Raw genomic sequence first — 17,700 nt, forward strand, 5'->3', positions numbered from 1 at the left:
CAGGATTATTTGACGAACAGAATATTAAAAAGAAAAGCATTTATTTGAAACAGAATTTTTGTAACACTATAAATGTCTTAACTGTCACATTTGACCAATTTAATACATCCTTGCTGAATAAAATGATAAAAAATTTGCTGATCCCAAACTTTTGAACAGTAGTTTACATGATTACATTACATTAAAAACAGCAAAATAATTGTTGAGATTGATTTTGCTGGGCCTGACGAAGCCTCGCAATGTTTATCTGTAGAAAATCATTTTTCCAGTCCCACTAGAATCACCTGAAATGACCTTCAAGCCAGATCCTTCAAAAGTCATATCATCCACAAAAGAATAAACACACAGTGCTTTGTGATATAAATTATTTATTTACATTACAGAAAAAGGACCCCATCAAGACAAACAAATTAACTATTGGAAATATTACCCATACTTAACCAAATAACAGGACTTGTCCTATCATGTTGTCCTAAAATTCTCTGTTTGTGTCCTGTGCCACAGGTGCAAGGCATCGTGTGTAGAACCCATCGTCCTCCGTCCCTCCGTCCCTCCATCCCATCATCCAGCAGGATGCAGTGTCTCTGTGGGGACGGAGATTGAGTGTTTTTATTTTCTGTCCAAACTTAGTTTCCCATGATTCTCTGCTCACGAGCGGTCACGGCGCTCAAATGAGGCGGGTGGAGGCGCGCAGGGTGTTTTCAGAGTTGTAGTGCATTGTGTTCTGCTTCTGGCGGTTGATTCTGTTGGTCCGTGGGCACTTCCTGTGGAGGAAGCAAAAGGACGTCCTTATCGTACATATAACTTGTGTATATTTTTACTGAGCAGATTTTTAAGTGACAATATGTGCATGGCATATATGAAAAACATCACAACCTGCTGTTTTTCTTTTTTAACCATAGCCTACATGTAACTTGCTTCCACCAGGCAGCTCTATATTATTTCTAATCGAAACGATGCCTGGAAGAAAAAAAACTTTTGCTATAATATGTATATATAAAATGTTTATTAAGAGTTTTTAAAAGAATGTTTCATGTATTCATCTGCATTAGTACTCATCAGACAGATTTCCACAGCTATGATTTGAATGCTCACCAAGGCTGCATTTATTTGATCAAAGATACAGTAAAAACAGTAATATTGAGAAATATCATTGCAATTTAAAATAAATGTTTTCCATTTTAACATATTTTAAAATGTAATTTATTCCTGTGATGGCAAAGCTGAATTTTCAGCAGCATTACTCCAGTCTTCAGTGTCACATGATCCTTCAGAAATCATTCTAATATGCTGATTTGCTGCCCAAAAAACCATTTCTTATTATTATCATCAATGTTAAAAACAACTGTGCTGCTTACTATTTTTGGTAGTGTATGTAGACTGAAGATCTGCGGTTTAATAATCCACCCATCACTTCTAATCATGATCCATGAACATACTGATAACACTCCCTCTTCTGATGCGCATTTCAGTAGATGGGTGAGTTATTTAGTGCTACTAGAAGTGCTTTAGATTTCACTACCACACACACATCCTTCAACAATGACCTTTCACAGAGTGTAAAAAGACTCCTGCTGGCAGGACTCTATAAAGAGCTGCAAGTGTGTGTGATCTACATGAGGTAGTGTGTTTATACTCACCGGGTGATACACAGCACCACTACACATATGATGGCCACCTGCAGAGCCCCAATGACAGACGCGATGAGGACGTAGCGGAGCTTTCCAGAGCCAGGCACCACATACAGCACATTATACTCCTTAGTTTCACACTGCGGACCGCTGAATCCTGAGTGACAGCTGAAGAAAGAAACACAGCATTATGTACTCGTTAGATTAGCGTTTTAGTACTCTGTGGACTTATTTCGGTTGTTTTAAAGAGTCCACACGGTCTCTGTAATACCTCTATTCACACACAAACACATTTTCATTACTTGAGTTAAAATCAAACAAACAAAAAAGTAACCTTTTTTTTTTAGCTAGCTGCCAAGGAAAATTCTAATTTTCATTTAGCTGAAATACCTAAATCTAAAACTAAATAAAAATGAATAAAAACAATATTTTTTTAAACGAGGCAGATCTTTCGTGGTTTGAACACTAGGGGGAGACAAAGTTCTGTGATATAGAGTTACATACACAATCACAAGAAGCTGTGTGCCTAAACACACGCACGTATTCACAAGGTATTTTTCTAAACGGGATATGCTTGAGTGATCAGACACATCATGAGTGTGTGCGTGTGTACCTGCAGGACGGTGTTGAGAGCATGTTGGGATATTCACAGTCTCCGTGAACACAATAGTTCTTATAGTGCTCAGGGCAGGGGATGTACAATCCTCTCGCCACCTCTGAAACCTCAGGCTTCTCCTCTATAATTCAAACACACACACACACACAAGTGGGTCAGAACAGCTGGAATCCAAGGGCATCTTCAGAACCGCAGCACATACATGTGAAAATCAACTTTTTATTATTAAACACACATTCACCTGTGTAGTCTGTCCTGGCATATTGTCCATCTCCTGCTTTGGTGCCTGTAATCATGTCGCCTACAGGATAGAAATGAATTCAGATGTTAAAATGAACAAATCTGCCTCTGCCAGTCTGCTGGTTATATAATAAAACATGTTTTTTGTTTTCATTTGTACATTGTCATTTTGAAGATGATATTTGGAAAATTGCTATATTCCAGAGACTAATGATATGAACATGAATGGACTTGATTATGTAACAGTGATTTATAATGTTCATCTTTCCATGTGTTCTCTCTTGTTGTCTTATATAAATGCAAATTAAATGGAAGAAGACATCATGTAACAATATGAATACATTATATAAAGCAATCATAAATGATTTCAAAATGGTCTTCTTACCCTGACAGTGACCCAGGAACTTGACCTCGATTCGTTCCTGCCGCTGACACGACGCCTCTTTTACCTGGCAGGGGTTGTCATAAGAACGGCCATCCGACGCACACACGGGGTTAAAACTGATGTGGGAGCAGTCGATGTTACAGACGCACCTGTGTAGGGAGAAACAACACAGTAAATGCCAATTACTGTCAAATCAAAGACGGTGAAAAAGATCATTAAATAAGTGTCACACCTTGTTTGATCAAGCTGTCAGCTAAGAATAACACTTCAGACATGCAAACTGGGACTTAAAATAATTGCTGGAGGGAATTCAATGTTTCACATTTGATATTGAAGCAAAATCTTTTATGGCCTCTTTGGAAATAATGCATCTTTTTTGGCCTTTTACCAATTTTATGAATATTAATTAGGAGAGAGAGGACAGGAATTGATGGGGAGGAGGAAATATCCAAGAAACGTCAGATTGGAATGTCGGCCGGCCAAATGAGCAGCGCACAACAACACAGCTCAAGGGCTGGGTATCACTGCAGATTTCCTGATTCAATTTTAATTCTCAAGCTCAATTCAGTTAAATTATATCAATGTCCATTTTTCTTACACATGAAAATGATTCTCTCTCTTCTAACTTAATAGAAAGATATTATTTTGTGGTACATTGTCTTGATAATGCATCACAATCAATACAGATTTTAAGAATCAAGTTTAACTGAAGATCGATATTTAACCCATATTTTAAAAAAAATCAATCATCAAACTTTTCTTATGGCCTGCAGCAAATGCATTTATAACAGTAAAATAAAATAAACAAAGTACTGATCAGGTTTATTGTGCCCTTGATCCGAGTCTTTGAATACTGAGTAACTGCCGATACCAAGTCCCGATCCGATACTTGTATTTTCTTAATGCTTGGTGCACACTTCAATTTATTACAATCAATCCAATGTATACAGGGCCGTGCAGAGAGTTTCTCAGGGGCTTAAATGTAATAAAGGGGCATCTATCACTACATAGTGTTTTCAATAGAACTAGTAATCATAGGCTTAACACACACGCACGCACGCACGCACACACACACACACACACACATAAATATATAATGTATGTATGCACTCACAGTATAAAGACATTGGTAGATGTAAATATTACAAAGGTTTGTTTTGTTTTTTCAAGGAAAAAAAAAGTGAAATTAAGGTTAGAAAGCATGACACTTGGACTTAGGATAGCCGATACCGATCAGCTGAAAAATAGCTAAATCGGCCCTGATCTCGATCCTTGAGATTGGCTCGGGACATCCCTAAAACACATTTATACACTATAGTTCAAAAGGTTGGTAAGATGTTCATTGTTTTTAAAAGAAAGTCTATTTTGTTAAAAAAAAGGCTGTATTTATTTGACCAAAATTACAATAAAAACGGTTATATAAGTATTATTCCAATTTAAAACATGTTTTCTATTGTAATATATTTTAAAATGTAATTTATTCATGTGATGGCAAAGCTGAATTTTCAGCATCTTTACTCTTCAGTGCCACATGATCCTTCAGAAATCATAATATGATAATATGTTCATTTGGTGTCAAGAAACATTTCTTGTAATTATCAGTGTTGAAAACCATTGTGCTTCTTATTATTTTGGTGGAAAAAATAAAATAAAATAAATAAATAAAATAAAATAAAATAATATATATATTATATATAAGAAAAATATAAAGAACATCTACACAGCAAAGTCTGTCCCACAAACAACACCTGCCAGGAATGGACAGTTTTAAGTATTTTGTGTATTCAATTGTTGCTGGTAGTTTCAATCAATCACACGAACACTTGTTCTTATGCCTACAAGAAAATTGCTTTTGTAAGAGCCAGTTCTGCAAAGGGTGAACATTACGACTTTAATGTACACCTCTCCATCATGAGTGTGTTAAGCTCAGCATTTTCACATTCATCCTGCGAGACTACAGTGCTGCAACATACACAGATTACAATGGTAAAAAATACAGGCCTCTTTACAAAAGGTCTGCATCAGCGGGAACGGTAACCTCACATAAACATTAACTGACATTCATAATTACCCATTTGGCTTGAGGCTGAGTGAATTACCATTAGAAATAGATTAACACCAACATCAACAGTGTTTTTATGATCTGTCTACTCTATAAACGTTGATAAGGGTGTCAAGATTGCAAATGTAATGAGTTAAGTCTTTTTATATCAACTCGGATCAGCGTGAAGCTAGAAGGGAAAGCTCGGGAATGAATGTGGATGGGATTGAACTGGATGCAGCAGTGATTTTCAACCTATAGCACATTCTTGAGGCTATCATCTCAGGGCTTAATAACTAGCACAGAGGACTGGCTTAGCAACCAAAGCACTGCGAATACATCAGCGGAGAATAATACAACGCTCCGTTTCAAAGAGGAATGATGAGTTTCAATGCTTTGATGTTCCTTCGCTCGTTTTAATGGCTGCTCTTATTCACATACCTTCATTAGTGATGGTAATGAGCGCTTACGTGCATGTGCGTATGCACGGATGAAAGGCTATGCGCTTCTGACAAGGAGACAAAGACACATTGAATAACAGACAAAGTTTCTTACATTAGCGACAGACACGCAACACACACAGACTTTGTATTCGTGTGTGAACAAGTCATTCATTTCTGCCTGAGAGAACAAAAAATCTGTCGTCGTGTCTTTACTGTGTATGTTATGTGAGTTTATTTGGTATTTCTCAGAGGAGTTGATATACAAAGTTCTGTCATGAAACTGTAGATGGCACATGCTTATAGACCCAATCTGCTTGCAGTCACATCATTCTCTGTTGGGCACAGCTGATTGGTTTCTGCTGCATCAGTAGCCAATGAGCTCGCTGTTCAACATTCAAATACTTGCCTATCATTTGCTGCAGCAGTTTGCAGTGCGCTTTCAGAAACCCTCCACCTTCCCCAGCTCCACCTGTATAGATCTGCTGCAGGGTGATTCATGTATGCTTGTACAGCAACAGCAGCAGTAGCAGCATAGCAGATCTATTCCGCCAAGACCAAACACATTAACATTGTCACATTCATTACAAGGCCAAACTCTCCAATAGTTGTCATGACAGATATGAATTTGTGGTCTGTATCTTCAGCATTCAGGTGTTTCTGCTGTAGTTTCTCTCTAAAGTGTGTATGAGTCATCTGTGTGCCACTGCAGGCACATGTTGAGCAGAAATGACAATTAAACTGCCGTCCCCAGTCACTTCTCACTGCAGCAAACGGACGACAGTATAATTATAAATCTGTCATTATTTGTATGTGTGTGTGTGTGCTTTTCTTTCTTCAACTTTCCTTTTTAATATTTCCACCCTGCCAGTGAGCTTTAGTGGAGTAAGGAGCCGTTTTGTATTCTGGCACTACTGGAATAATGTGAACTGACTACAAATGTGCAGATAAAAATATCTGTTTTAAATAGAGACGTTGACTGAATTGAGCTATGGTATGAAGTCCACTCAAGGGCAGCTTTGATTGTTTGCCATTGCTAATTGAGATCTGTAATGCATTGTAATTTAGATAAATGCCTGGGAGTGCTGAATGTGAGATAAAACAAACAGGCGCAATGAAATTTAGATGTATTTATTATGAAGCACTGGTAATGGTCACACGAGCACACGCGCACACACGCACGCATGCACGCACACACACACTTGCTCTCCAATGTGACCGTAGTGGTCATAAAGGCTAATGTGTCTTGAGAGCATGAATATTTAATGTCGACTCTCACATTCTGGACACACACACTGCAAATGCACTGCATCAACAACACACACACACACACACACACACACACACACACACACACACACACACACACACACACACACACACACGCACGCACATATCAAAGATTTCCAATAGCAAATCAAGTAAAAATGGCTTTGCGAGTGAGTCCAACTGAAGGGATGAGATTTCCTTTAAAAATGTAGGTTGTTTGGATGGTAGCCTCTGTATGTGTGTGAGCGTGTGTTTATCTTGTTGAGTGAGGGGATATGTCTTATTGATTTGTAAGAGCCATGTGGTTTCTCTGTTATCTAAACTTTTCCAGCATGGCCTGTGGGCTTCCTGTCTGTCCAGCTGCCCTTTACTCAAACACTTCAGTTTAGGTCTCTCTCTGGCTGGATTATGATGATGGAGTCTGTACTTGTTGATGATCAATCTTAGTTTTCAGGGTAATTTGTAGTTTAGTTTTGTATCTTTAACCCAATGTTTCAAATGTTCTATCTATCTATCTATCTATCTATCTATCTATCTATCTATCTATCTATCTATCTATCTATCTATCTATCTATCTATCTATCTATCTATCTATCATAATTTATACAATACCTCAATAACATTTAGCAACATGCTGGTGACAAACTATACTGAAATTCTATCTTTCTATCTCTCTCTATAACACACACGCACGCACGCACACACACACTAGTCCTAAACAACAGTCAAACAAATCCGGTGCTTGTCACTACACACACAATCAGTGCACAAACACACACTGACATGTTATTAATGCATCTTCTAGCACTGATTTTATTTATAATCTCTCATCTCATTTTTTCAGTAATCCTTTCAAATGACGCAGGAAGATGGAAAAATGGAGTGAGACTAAAAAAAGGACTGTTGATAGAGGTAGAGTGTTTTCTGGTGGAGGAACAGTGAGGTGAGTGAGTCATCTGCAGTCAAGTGTATCAGAGCGAGGGGCCTGTCATGGGACCATCCCTGCGACTCAGGCATAAATGCCTCAAATTGTGCTGATATCTCTGAGGAGGGAGAGGCCGGGCTGTTTCATTCTGATGCCTCCAAACACCCCAGCTCTCCAGCCAGTGCTTGTTGAATCTTTAGTGAATCTACAGGCTGTCTTTGCCAAGGCCGACATGTAATTCCCTTCAGACGTCCTGAGAGAGATAGGCAGGAGGGAGGAAGAGAGGCCTACTTCTATTAGGATTAAAGGGTAGTCTCGTTCCTTCTTGCTGACAGTTTGAGCTGTTCACTGATGCCCAGGGCAATGAAAACCTCCTCTCCACATCCACGTGTGGATTTTAAATATATGATGCGAGTCAGGATATTTTGTTTACAACTCAAATAGATTCTCTAGAAATTATAACCATTTCTCATAGAATATAACAAAGATGTTGTTAGAAGAGCAAATTGACTGCTTATAGTGGTTTTCTGCTTATTTTTTACTGAATATTAAAGAGTTCTCAGAGCTGGAGCATCAGGGCTAAACAGCCATTCATCAGCAGAGATGAAACTGTCATAATTGGACTTGTTTATTGCTCATTTCTCTCAGGCAAGTTCTCAGAGTTCAAATTAAAAGAACTGAGATTCTTTGAAGTATGTGGACGAATCTCATATTGCCCTATAGTGTCCCATATTCCATATGCTATTACAGTACCAACAAATCATACAACCAACAAATCTCTTTGTTACTGACCAGAGAAAGCATTCACATTAAAGAAACAGTTATTGCCTCAATTTATTGAAGACTGGAGTGATGATGCAGAAAATTCCGCTTTGTCATCACAGGAATAAATTACATTTTAAAATATAGAAAAATAGAAAACAGGAATTTTAAATTGTAGTAATATTTTTACTGTATTTTTGATCAAATAAATGCAGCCTTGGTAAGCAAGAGACTTTCAAAAACATTAAAAGATACCAACCCCACACTTTTGAACAGATTCAATACAATGAAAGTATATGGACACCAGGGCTGTCAAGGAAGATTTTCAAGGCAAGAATTTTGTGAATGACAATTTCTCACAGACATGTTAATATGCCCCAGAACACGTATAGTATAGTACACAGAGTGCCATTTTTGGAGCTTAACAGCCCCTGGTCCCCATCAGCTTTTCAATGTATGAAATAGAGCAGTGTGAACATTCTTCAAATTATCTTCTTCAGCGTTCCGCAGAAGAAATGACGTCATAAAGGTTGAATGACAATACAGTGAGTAGCCTATATGATGATTTATTAATTTTTTGAATTCACTAAAGAAATGCTTGGCTGGGCATCTTTTTTTTAATTTTTTTTATTTCTTTTTTTATTCTGTATTAGTTCTCCTACAGTTTGCTTTTGTGCTTACCAGACATCTTCTGCATCCACGTCACACTCCGCTCCAAACTGGCAAATGTCACAGGTGGACGTCTCCTTCTGTCCATTCTCCGCCGAACCCTCGTTCCCTGCTTGGATACACAAAGACGAGACAAGACAGCATAAGCTATTAAAGATCTGACAAATATTATTTGGGGCAAGATGAGCAGGCAATCACAGTCCATCTCTCTCTCTCTCTCTCTCTCTCTCTCTCTTTCTCTCTCTCTCTCTCTCTCTCTCTCTCACACACACACACACACACGCAAACATGCATGAATAAATGGAGAGACAGAGGACAGACATTATTCTCATTCTGCCTTTGTCTCTGGCTCTCATGAGAAGTTCAAATCCCCCACTGATCTTTCCTCAGCCTCACCCCTCATTTCATCATGATGATTTCTGATATGCCGCTCCTGCTCCCTGGCGATAGAGGCTTCCCAGGAGCCGGAGCTTAAAGCCCCTCGCTATCGCATATCTGCCCTCATCAATGGACGGGGAAAAGCAATCCCGTACGCCATGGAATTTAAATTACGTCTCCTCCTCGGAGGATCATCATTCCCCTTTGGATCCTGACCCTCCATTATGAGGTGCTATTTTTAAAACTTATACCGCAAAGACAGAGAGATGAGAAAAGAAAGGTAGAAGGATAAAATGAAGAAAAGTAAAAAGAAAGAAATATACTAAGAACAACGTTAAAGTCACAGGTGTATCAGTCATTATTTTGCTATATTTTTTGTCCTTCTATTGAATCTTTTTGAAATTTTTCTTTTCTTTCACAGACCAAAGAAAAATAAAATAATGCTTAGTTATTTTAAACTCAGTTTAAATTCAGCAATTTGAGAATGAGTACAACTGCTTAATACAACAGTTCAATAAACTGTTAATATTTAGTAATTTTAGCAGTATAACATCATTAACAAAATAAAGTTAAGTAACTTACATTTTAGACACAATATTGCCATTCATTTGTGCATTTTGCTCCACCAATGAAAATAGTTAGAAACAAGTAGTTTGGCATCAAAATGAAAAGAATCAGCTGTTGTGTCTTGATGCTAAATGAATCAGTGTTCTGACAAATGGAGTAAATTATTCAATCATTCATTCATAGCCATTTTTATTTTTGTTTTGTCCTGAATGAGTTAGTATGATTCAGTGCCTCACTCACTTTAAAAACAGCCATTTGTTTTTTTTCCTGAACAAATCAGTGATTAGAACGAATCACTTGAGAGAATGATTCAAAGACTCAAGACAAAAGACACCCACTGGCATAGTGATGCAAGCTGCAGAGCCACTAAAAATGCCCACCACTAATACACTAATACTGACAGTCTGTAAGCTCAAAAGCAACCAGAGAGACACAAACAACGAAAAGTACTGGTGAAAAGCACAAGTACAACGAAAAGTACAAGTGAATTCATGAAAAAGAGTACAATAAATGTCCCTTCAAAACTGTAAGTATAAGATCATTTTACTTTTTTTGATTACTTTGTGTGAAGACAACGCTACCATTAACATCACAAGCATGCACTAATAGATCAAGCTTTGCTCCAAACACATCTCTTGTCCCGCATCATGACCAGAGCTGATTAACCCAGTGCCCAGCTTCTCCCTGAGTTGTGGCTGCATGGACCAAGGGTCTGGAAATGAGAGACGTGTCAGAGGGAAGGGGCAGTAACGATTATCTCCAGCTTTAGATGGACCCTCTGAATCGATTTTCCCTGACCAGAAACACAGTCAATCACCAACCCCCTCTGCTTTTATCTACAACCTCTGACAAAAAAAATCCTGCTTCTGACCCTGTTTAAGAATATTTATGATACACTGTGTGTGAACACCCAAGGTCAATGATTGATTTAATATATATTTTGTGAATAATGGTAGAATTATTAAGTCTTTGTTGTTGTTGTCTTTAAAGTGCTTTTAATGTTTCAAAACCTTAAATGTCTTTGCTTTAAACATTAAAATGTAGCAATCTGAGCACACGCTGAGCAGAGGAATAGGTTTTGCTTTAAATGGTAGATGGAAAGGATATACTCAAATGAACAGAAGACAGATGGTGAGTGTCCAAGAAAATGGCTCTTAATGGGACAAACCTACTTGTGCAGAAACTAAGGAGAAAGGTGGGGGTGGATTTAGGGCACAACATGGGCTGTCAGACAGATGATGAATGAAGCCACCCATCTCCTGCACAGTGTATGGAAACTGACCTTCACAACAGATAGCAAGAATGAGTGTAGCATTCCAGTTTGGGTTGGAAGAGGTGTATATGAACTAAGATCACACCATGAGAAGTAAAAACAGCACCAAGAGACTGGGTAGAACATATATTTTTCCTAATCAGTATATTTACCTTGTTTTCCAGTGAAATACATATCAACATCCTTAAAATTAGATCAGTTTTACTTGAGATGTCCGGAGCCCAGTAAAAAAAAAAAGAAAAAGAAAAAAGTGGTGATTTAACTCAGTTAATTAAATGTGGCCATAAATACATGGGAAAGAGTCACATTTATATTGCATTTGATTTGGCTGAATGGCAGGGTTCATTGCACAGACAATTCAAAACAACCACCGGCCAATTTTTTAATTTATGGCCACAATATCTAAATGTGGGGCTCCATAGTCAAGACTGCATAAACGTTTTGCTTTCAGAATTTACAATTTTTCAAATTATAACTCTAATAATATTAAGTGGTTTGCTTACAAACATTATTGTTTTGCAGCGCACATTGTACTGTAGATCGTTTCGTTTTACCCCATTTGCACCAAATGCTCTAAGAAAAATTTAATCGTTTCGTTCATGAACATGAGATGAAAATTAATCTTCTGAGTGGTATTCCTTGCAATGTACACAATGAACGAATGGATGGATGATAACTTCTGGGTCATCTAACAAAAAGCAGCTCAGAGCACGCTCACACACACCATTTGTGAAATGGAAAGAGTTTAGATCAACGCAGTTAAACATTTGGTGAAACAAAAAGAATCATGAGACTCTCTTTGTTAGGCTCTTCTGGGACTCCAAAAGGTCACATTTTATCATGCATATACTTTGCAGTTTAAAGGTTAACATGTGATTAACATGTTACTGAAATGCAATGTTCTATTAGCCTACTATGAAAAAACAAATGTGTAATGTAAGAAAAGCCTGTATTTCATATTCTCCCTGAAGAGATGGCTCCACACAAGAACACGATGACCTCTTGAGGGACAGAAAGGTCAAGTGAATCTCCACAGATGGAGAGGACACATTACATCTTTGAATCAATAGAGAATGTAGGAAGCATAATGCTTACAGTGGAAAGATGATAGCCCGAAAGAGGATCTTTGGATTTCCACTGATCTCTACGAGCTAATGATGCTTCTTCTATGCGGTTAATGTGACATTTAAGCATTACGCATGATCCACAGAATCGTCTTAACACTTACTTTCTCAAGAGTATCTCAGAATGATTAATTTTTTTCCCTCCCTTTGTATTGCAGTAAAATGTCTTTTTTTTTCTGCCAATGATTGCAAAAATCGGGGAATGACTGAATCACAAAGTGTTTGTGCATCAAAAAAGGCATGTGCATGAGTAATTGACTTGAGCTCAATCCGGCTAGTATAAAAACACTACAAATATTGTAAATCAATTACTTAGAGCTTTTACATGTGCATCAGTGTAATGATACTATTTCAAATTGGTTTCTAAGCTATGGGTATCTGAGTACAAATGTTATTTTTAACCTTGTTTTTATGTAAATTATTATTATTTTTTTAAACAAAGGGATAGCCTTTTTTGTTTGTTTGAAAATATTAAATTACCATTATTGCATTGTTGCTAGCCATTACTGCTAGTTCCATATAAATTTCATGTATCTGTCATCTCTACTCATTATTTTTTTTCTTATTTTACTTTCAGAGGACTTGATTACTCATATTTTGGATGGATAATTTTGTAGTTGAGTATAACATACATACAAAAATCCCCAAAATGTAATATATGACTAAACATTTTGAAAGGATGTATATTTATACATTTGACCTGCAAACTTGTCTGATAAAAACAGTACCAGGCTCTCAATGTTCCAATCATGTAGTCATCAACTGAGTCTTCACCACATTGGGTCCATTATAACCCACTTCACACAAATAAGGCTCTGTGAGTAACCCCGTCCAATTGGGAAAAGCATGTCGTAAAACCCCCTCTGGCACTTTGCCTCTTCTATCCACACCTGACAGCATAGAAGACCTTGCCAATGACCCATTTGCGCATGTAATTACAGCAATCCGCTGACGAAGGTGGCGCAGAGCGAAGGTGTCTAATTTTGTGGAGTGCTCCCAAGGCTCTTTTCTTCCACTGGCTGACAGCTTTTGGAGAGCGTTTTGAAAGCCAGATGAGGGTTTGAATTGGCAAGAGCAATAAGAGCCAACGTGCGAAATTCAGGAAAGAAGGCCTGAAACGGGCTGTCCTTCTTCTAGGGATTAGGGAAGAAGAATTAGGAGAGGAATTACGGCTTAAAACTTCATTTTTTCCAGCTTTGACCAGATTAAGTGCTGCTCGCTGAAAGTCTTCCATTGAGCGCCTATAAGACCCAGCAAAAGATCTACGAATCAGTTTCACTCTGGGTTATTACAGTGCACTAAGGTCAACCATGTAAAATAAACACACAGATTCCATATCACTCAGAAATACTTTTACCATCACATATAAATTAAATGTATACCCCCCACATAAGCACCATTTCACTTGCATTTGATACAGCTGTGTTGTGTCTCTAGAGCTCTCCATTATACTCCCATGAAAAGTGCTACGAGTTTCAGAGCCTCTTACATTCACACACAAACCAGCACGTGTGCTGATCTCCAGCTCTGACTATGAACGGCCCCTGATGGCACCCATAATAGCACTCGTGATGGAGCCACTCTCAGTAATATAATGGAAGGAGAGTGCAGGGGAAGGAAAGGAGATGAAAAGTAGAGGATGACGAGAAATGAGAGGAAAACCAGGATGAAATGAACACCATTTGATGTTTGTGGTATGTAGCACAGAGAACGAACGAAAGAAAAACATTACAACCAAGTAAACATGACAATGACGGAAAGGGTTCGAAAACAGATGAAGAATAAGAGACAAAGAGACAGACTGAAAGAGAAAAAAAACACAAAGGGACAGAAGAAAACATCTCCAGCAGCCAAGCGGTCGATGGACAGTCAATAAAGTGTCACTTTCTGCAAGCTAAGAAGCCAGCCTTGATGAAGGGATCTGACCAGGATTGAGGCTGAAATTAACATTTGAATTAATGGCCATATCAATTAGTGCTTTACCCACTGGATGACCTTCCCTAAACCACACTCTCATATGAGACCCTAAAATACCACAGATAAAAAAACAAAAACAAAAAAACATTTGATAAGGATTTCTTACATGCATAGCTGTGGAAAAAGACTGCTGAATTTTGAAACTTTGAAGGAAGATATGCTCCAGCTTTCTACTATTTAACAAAGCCTACATTAAACTGTTGTGTTTCCACTTCCTTGTTGTCTTTATTTTCATGAAATGTTGAAATGTCCATTAAAGGATATATATATATATATATATATATATATATATATATATATATATATATATATATATATATACAGTATAGTTTTCATTTGATTCTCAGAAATAAACAGGCAGGTTTTGCTGCTTTGCAAGTTTTGCAGTTTAATTTCAATAAATGGATTAAGAACACAAAGCTTGTGTCTTAAAAGATCAAGGAGCATTTGATTTCCTTATACAATGACCTCTTTATGCCCCCCAATAAATTCTCCCAGCACACCCCCTGCTGCAGTGAATCATGTTTGTCCGAGCAGAAAGATGCTGGCACCTTTTCTTTCCATCTGAACTCCCAGACACAGTGGGGTGGCACAGAGAGCAGTTGAGATGTTCCAGCACTGTTGGTGCCAATCTTTGCCATCAAGCCCCACTAATCCTTCTGGCACCACAGTGCCAATCTTTCACTCCAGTTTTACCCGCTGATCTTTAGAAAAGATCCAAATCAGTAGTGCAATGCAAGCTTCTGGTACACAAGTTCTAGCTGCTATAGGCTATTGCAGAGAGGATTCCATAAAATATGACAGAATTTAATATGATCTCTTTCATAAAAATGCCATGTTTCATTCACTTTGTTCTGATTGTATATTTATAAAAAAAAGAAGTTATTTTCCCTGAAGCAGATTTTATGAACTCATTTGACGATGAATGATTTAGCAAGGACGACGTGAGGTTTTCCACCTCAGTAGAACAACAACTAGTTTTTTTTTTCTCTCTATCAAGATAAAGGTCATTTCACAACTCAAAGGAATATGAAGTCATTGCTCAGAGACTTAAACCAAATTTAGATATTGGCCTTTAACAACATCTGCCCACCAGGGACCTTTTAACACCCAACAGATGCACAAACGAAACACAAATGAAAACAAATGAAAGCATCAAAGGTTTTGTTAATGATTTTCAGTTTTTTTCAAGGTAATTAAAGCAACAGAATTCCAATAACGGGAGAATATGTAAAAGTATGGTATTTGGGGTAAAAGGCGCCCCTGCTGTTGGGGAGAAAGGAACAATAATTAACATGATAATAAATATAGCTGCCTGACTTTTACATTTGTTGACATGACATGGTTAGATGGGAAATATCATAAAAGTTGGGTATATAACACTTGATGTATCATTCAGTGTTTTTAATGTGATATCCCAAAATAGTGACTGAACCTTTATGTGACAGGAATACAGTACACACTAACAAACACTCAAACAAGCACACACCGCAACTGTTTTTGTGCTAAATTTAAAGTCCTAAAAGAAATACAATATGTTTTTTTGTAACTTTAAATCGTTCACTTTATTCAAAACTGATCTTTGTTCTTCAATAAAGTTCTTGCATAAATTAGATATTGTGGATCTTAATTACCTACCCAGCTTGTGTTACTGTACAACTCACCTCAGTACTAGGTAGATTGTAACAACAGAACTCTTTGTATTTGACATAAACTCACATAGGGCCCTATCTTGCACCCAGCGCAATTGACTTTGTACACCGACGCATGTATCATTCCTATTTTGCACCCAACGCACAGCGGACTTTTCCCTCCACAGACGCACGTCGGTAAATTAGGGAATGAACTTGCACTCCCGGGGGCGGTTCAGCAAAAAGAGTCCATGAAGATGTGTAAAAATAGGCATAAATCTAGCTTACACATTTACCCAAATTATTATACGGCTGTTTAACCGAAGCTAATTTGGGTGGGTTTCTCCCATCCCCATACAATGTCACTTCTCTGTCTTTTACGGCCCTGACGAGAACGTCGGTCTCCTCGGCTGTGAACCGCTCTTGGCGTGCGCCTGGCAAATGACGGTGACGCTCTGATTGGTTTATTTCATGTTACGCACAAACCACACCTATGAGTAATGTAGCTACTTCAGACCAACCCATTTTAGATTTGCGCCCACAAAGTTACTTGCGTATCAAAGTTTGAGAGATCTATAACAAACAACCACTGAGTTACTGATGCTCAAACAAAAAGTGTTACTTCCATGGGATGTAATCAGTAAGGTTTAACACTTGTTTTAGCAAAGTAACTGATTGACAGGCGAGTAGGTGGTCCTTCGCTGCTATGCATTATACTGTAGCTTTACACTATAATTTGTGAACGTGGTCACATATTTCTGACACTGTTTGGTTTGAGTGATTTGATCACTTTGGAGCCCATTTGCACCAGTAAACATTGATCAGATTACAGAAACAGGGTCTATTAATAAAGCACTAGTAGTCAATAATCCTGAACCAGCTGCAAAAAAGCCTTAAGAAAGTGGACAACAGATGTTAAAATATAATCATCCATTATGCCTCTAGCCCACAAATAACCCCTACCATGTTACAGCAGAAATGTGAAATTCTTTTCCATTTAAAAACACCTCCAGCTCCAGCACAAACTCCAGACTCAAGCCCAGCGGAGCTCCTCGCTTCTCTATTTTGATTTTCTATTCAAAGACAGATAAACAAACCACCAACCTCAGCGGATTTTGCAGATGCATCCCAGGATAAATGAGCCTTTAAGAATTGAAAGCTATAAACAACCAAGCCCTTAGATGTTTACATTTCAAACACAGAGGTTTGTCTCCAAGGAGTTCAGGCTTAGCTAGTTCCAGTAATTTGGGAGATGGAGACTGCTGTTATGATGGGCATTCCTGCACCACTGAGGGTTGATGTTTTACTGATTTTAACCAGAACAGATTGCAGTCGGTTAGTTTTTAGTGGCACTCAAGAAATGAAGCTCACTATTATCAGAGAATAGTGTCCTTGTAAGATCCATGACTGGAAAGGGATTAAACTCCTCATAGATGCAGCCGCTGAAAAACTACTCTATTTTCCCCAGTTACTGTATAAATGCTTCTAGTGTTTCCTTCTGTCTCCTTATCTTTCTCTCCATACATTTCTTTCTCATCTCCTGGGCTGTAAATCTCCATTTTCTATGTTGATATAATTTATTCTGTCTATCTGCAGAAAAAAATTGAAATATCTCTTTGTCTGCCATTTCTGTTTGGTTCTACTGTATGTATATAAGCCAAAGTGAACTCTGTTCTTTTCTTTCACTTTCTCTTGTGACCTTGGGGCCATTTGGTCACTTCCTGCCACGGCTCATCAATCACAATGTCTCCTGACCCGTCTAGAGCGCTAAT

The 17,700-nt window shown here is 38.0% G+C and overlaps 1 protein-coding gene across 4 annotated transcripts in view; it reads right to left on the reverse strand.

The window, feature by feature from the left end:
* Window positions 1-351: 351 nt before the first annotated feature.
* tmeff2a (transmembrane protein with EGF-like and two follistatin-like domains 2a) overlaps window positions 352-17,700 on the reverse strand; it is a 62,412-nt gene continuing 45,063 nt past the window's right edge. For 2 of the 4 annotated variants that reach the window (XM_084122799.1, XM_084122797.1), the window contains exons 5-10: window positions 8,991-9,087; window positions 2,873-3,021; window positions 2,489-2,548; window positions 2,245-2,368; window positions 1,641-1,799; window positions 352-764 (exon numbers count right to left, since the gene is read on the reverse strand). In XM_084122799.1, the coding sequence (XP_083978925.1) occupies window positions 668-764; window positions 1,641-1,799; window positions 2,245-2,368; window positions 2,489-2,548; window positions 2,873-3,021; window positions 8,991-9,087 (686 nt within the window). In that variant the 3' untranslated portion in view covers window positions 352-667. Of the gene's footprint in view, window positions 765-1,640; window positions 1,800-2,244; window positions 2,369-2,488; window positions 2,549-2,872; window positions 3,022-8,990; window positions 9,091-17,700 lie in introns of all 4 variants that reach the window. The other 2 variants (XM_084122798.1, XM_084122796.1) reach the window with 1 other exon arrangement.

The sequence above is a fragment of the Abramis brama genome (genome assembly GCF_963993115.1).
Source record: "Abramis brama genome assembly, chromosome: 8".
Classification (NCBI taxonomy): Eukaryota; Metazoa; Chordata; class Actinopteri; order Cypriniformes; family Leuciscidae; genus Abramis; species Abramis brama.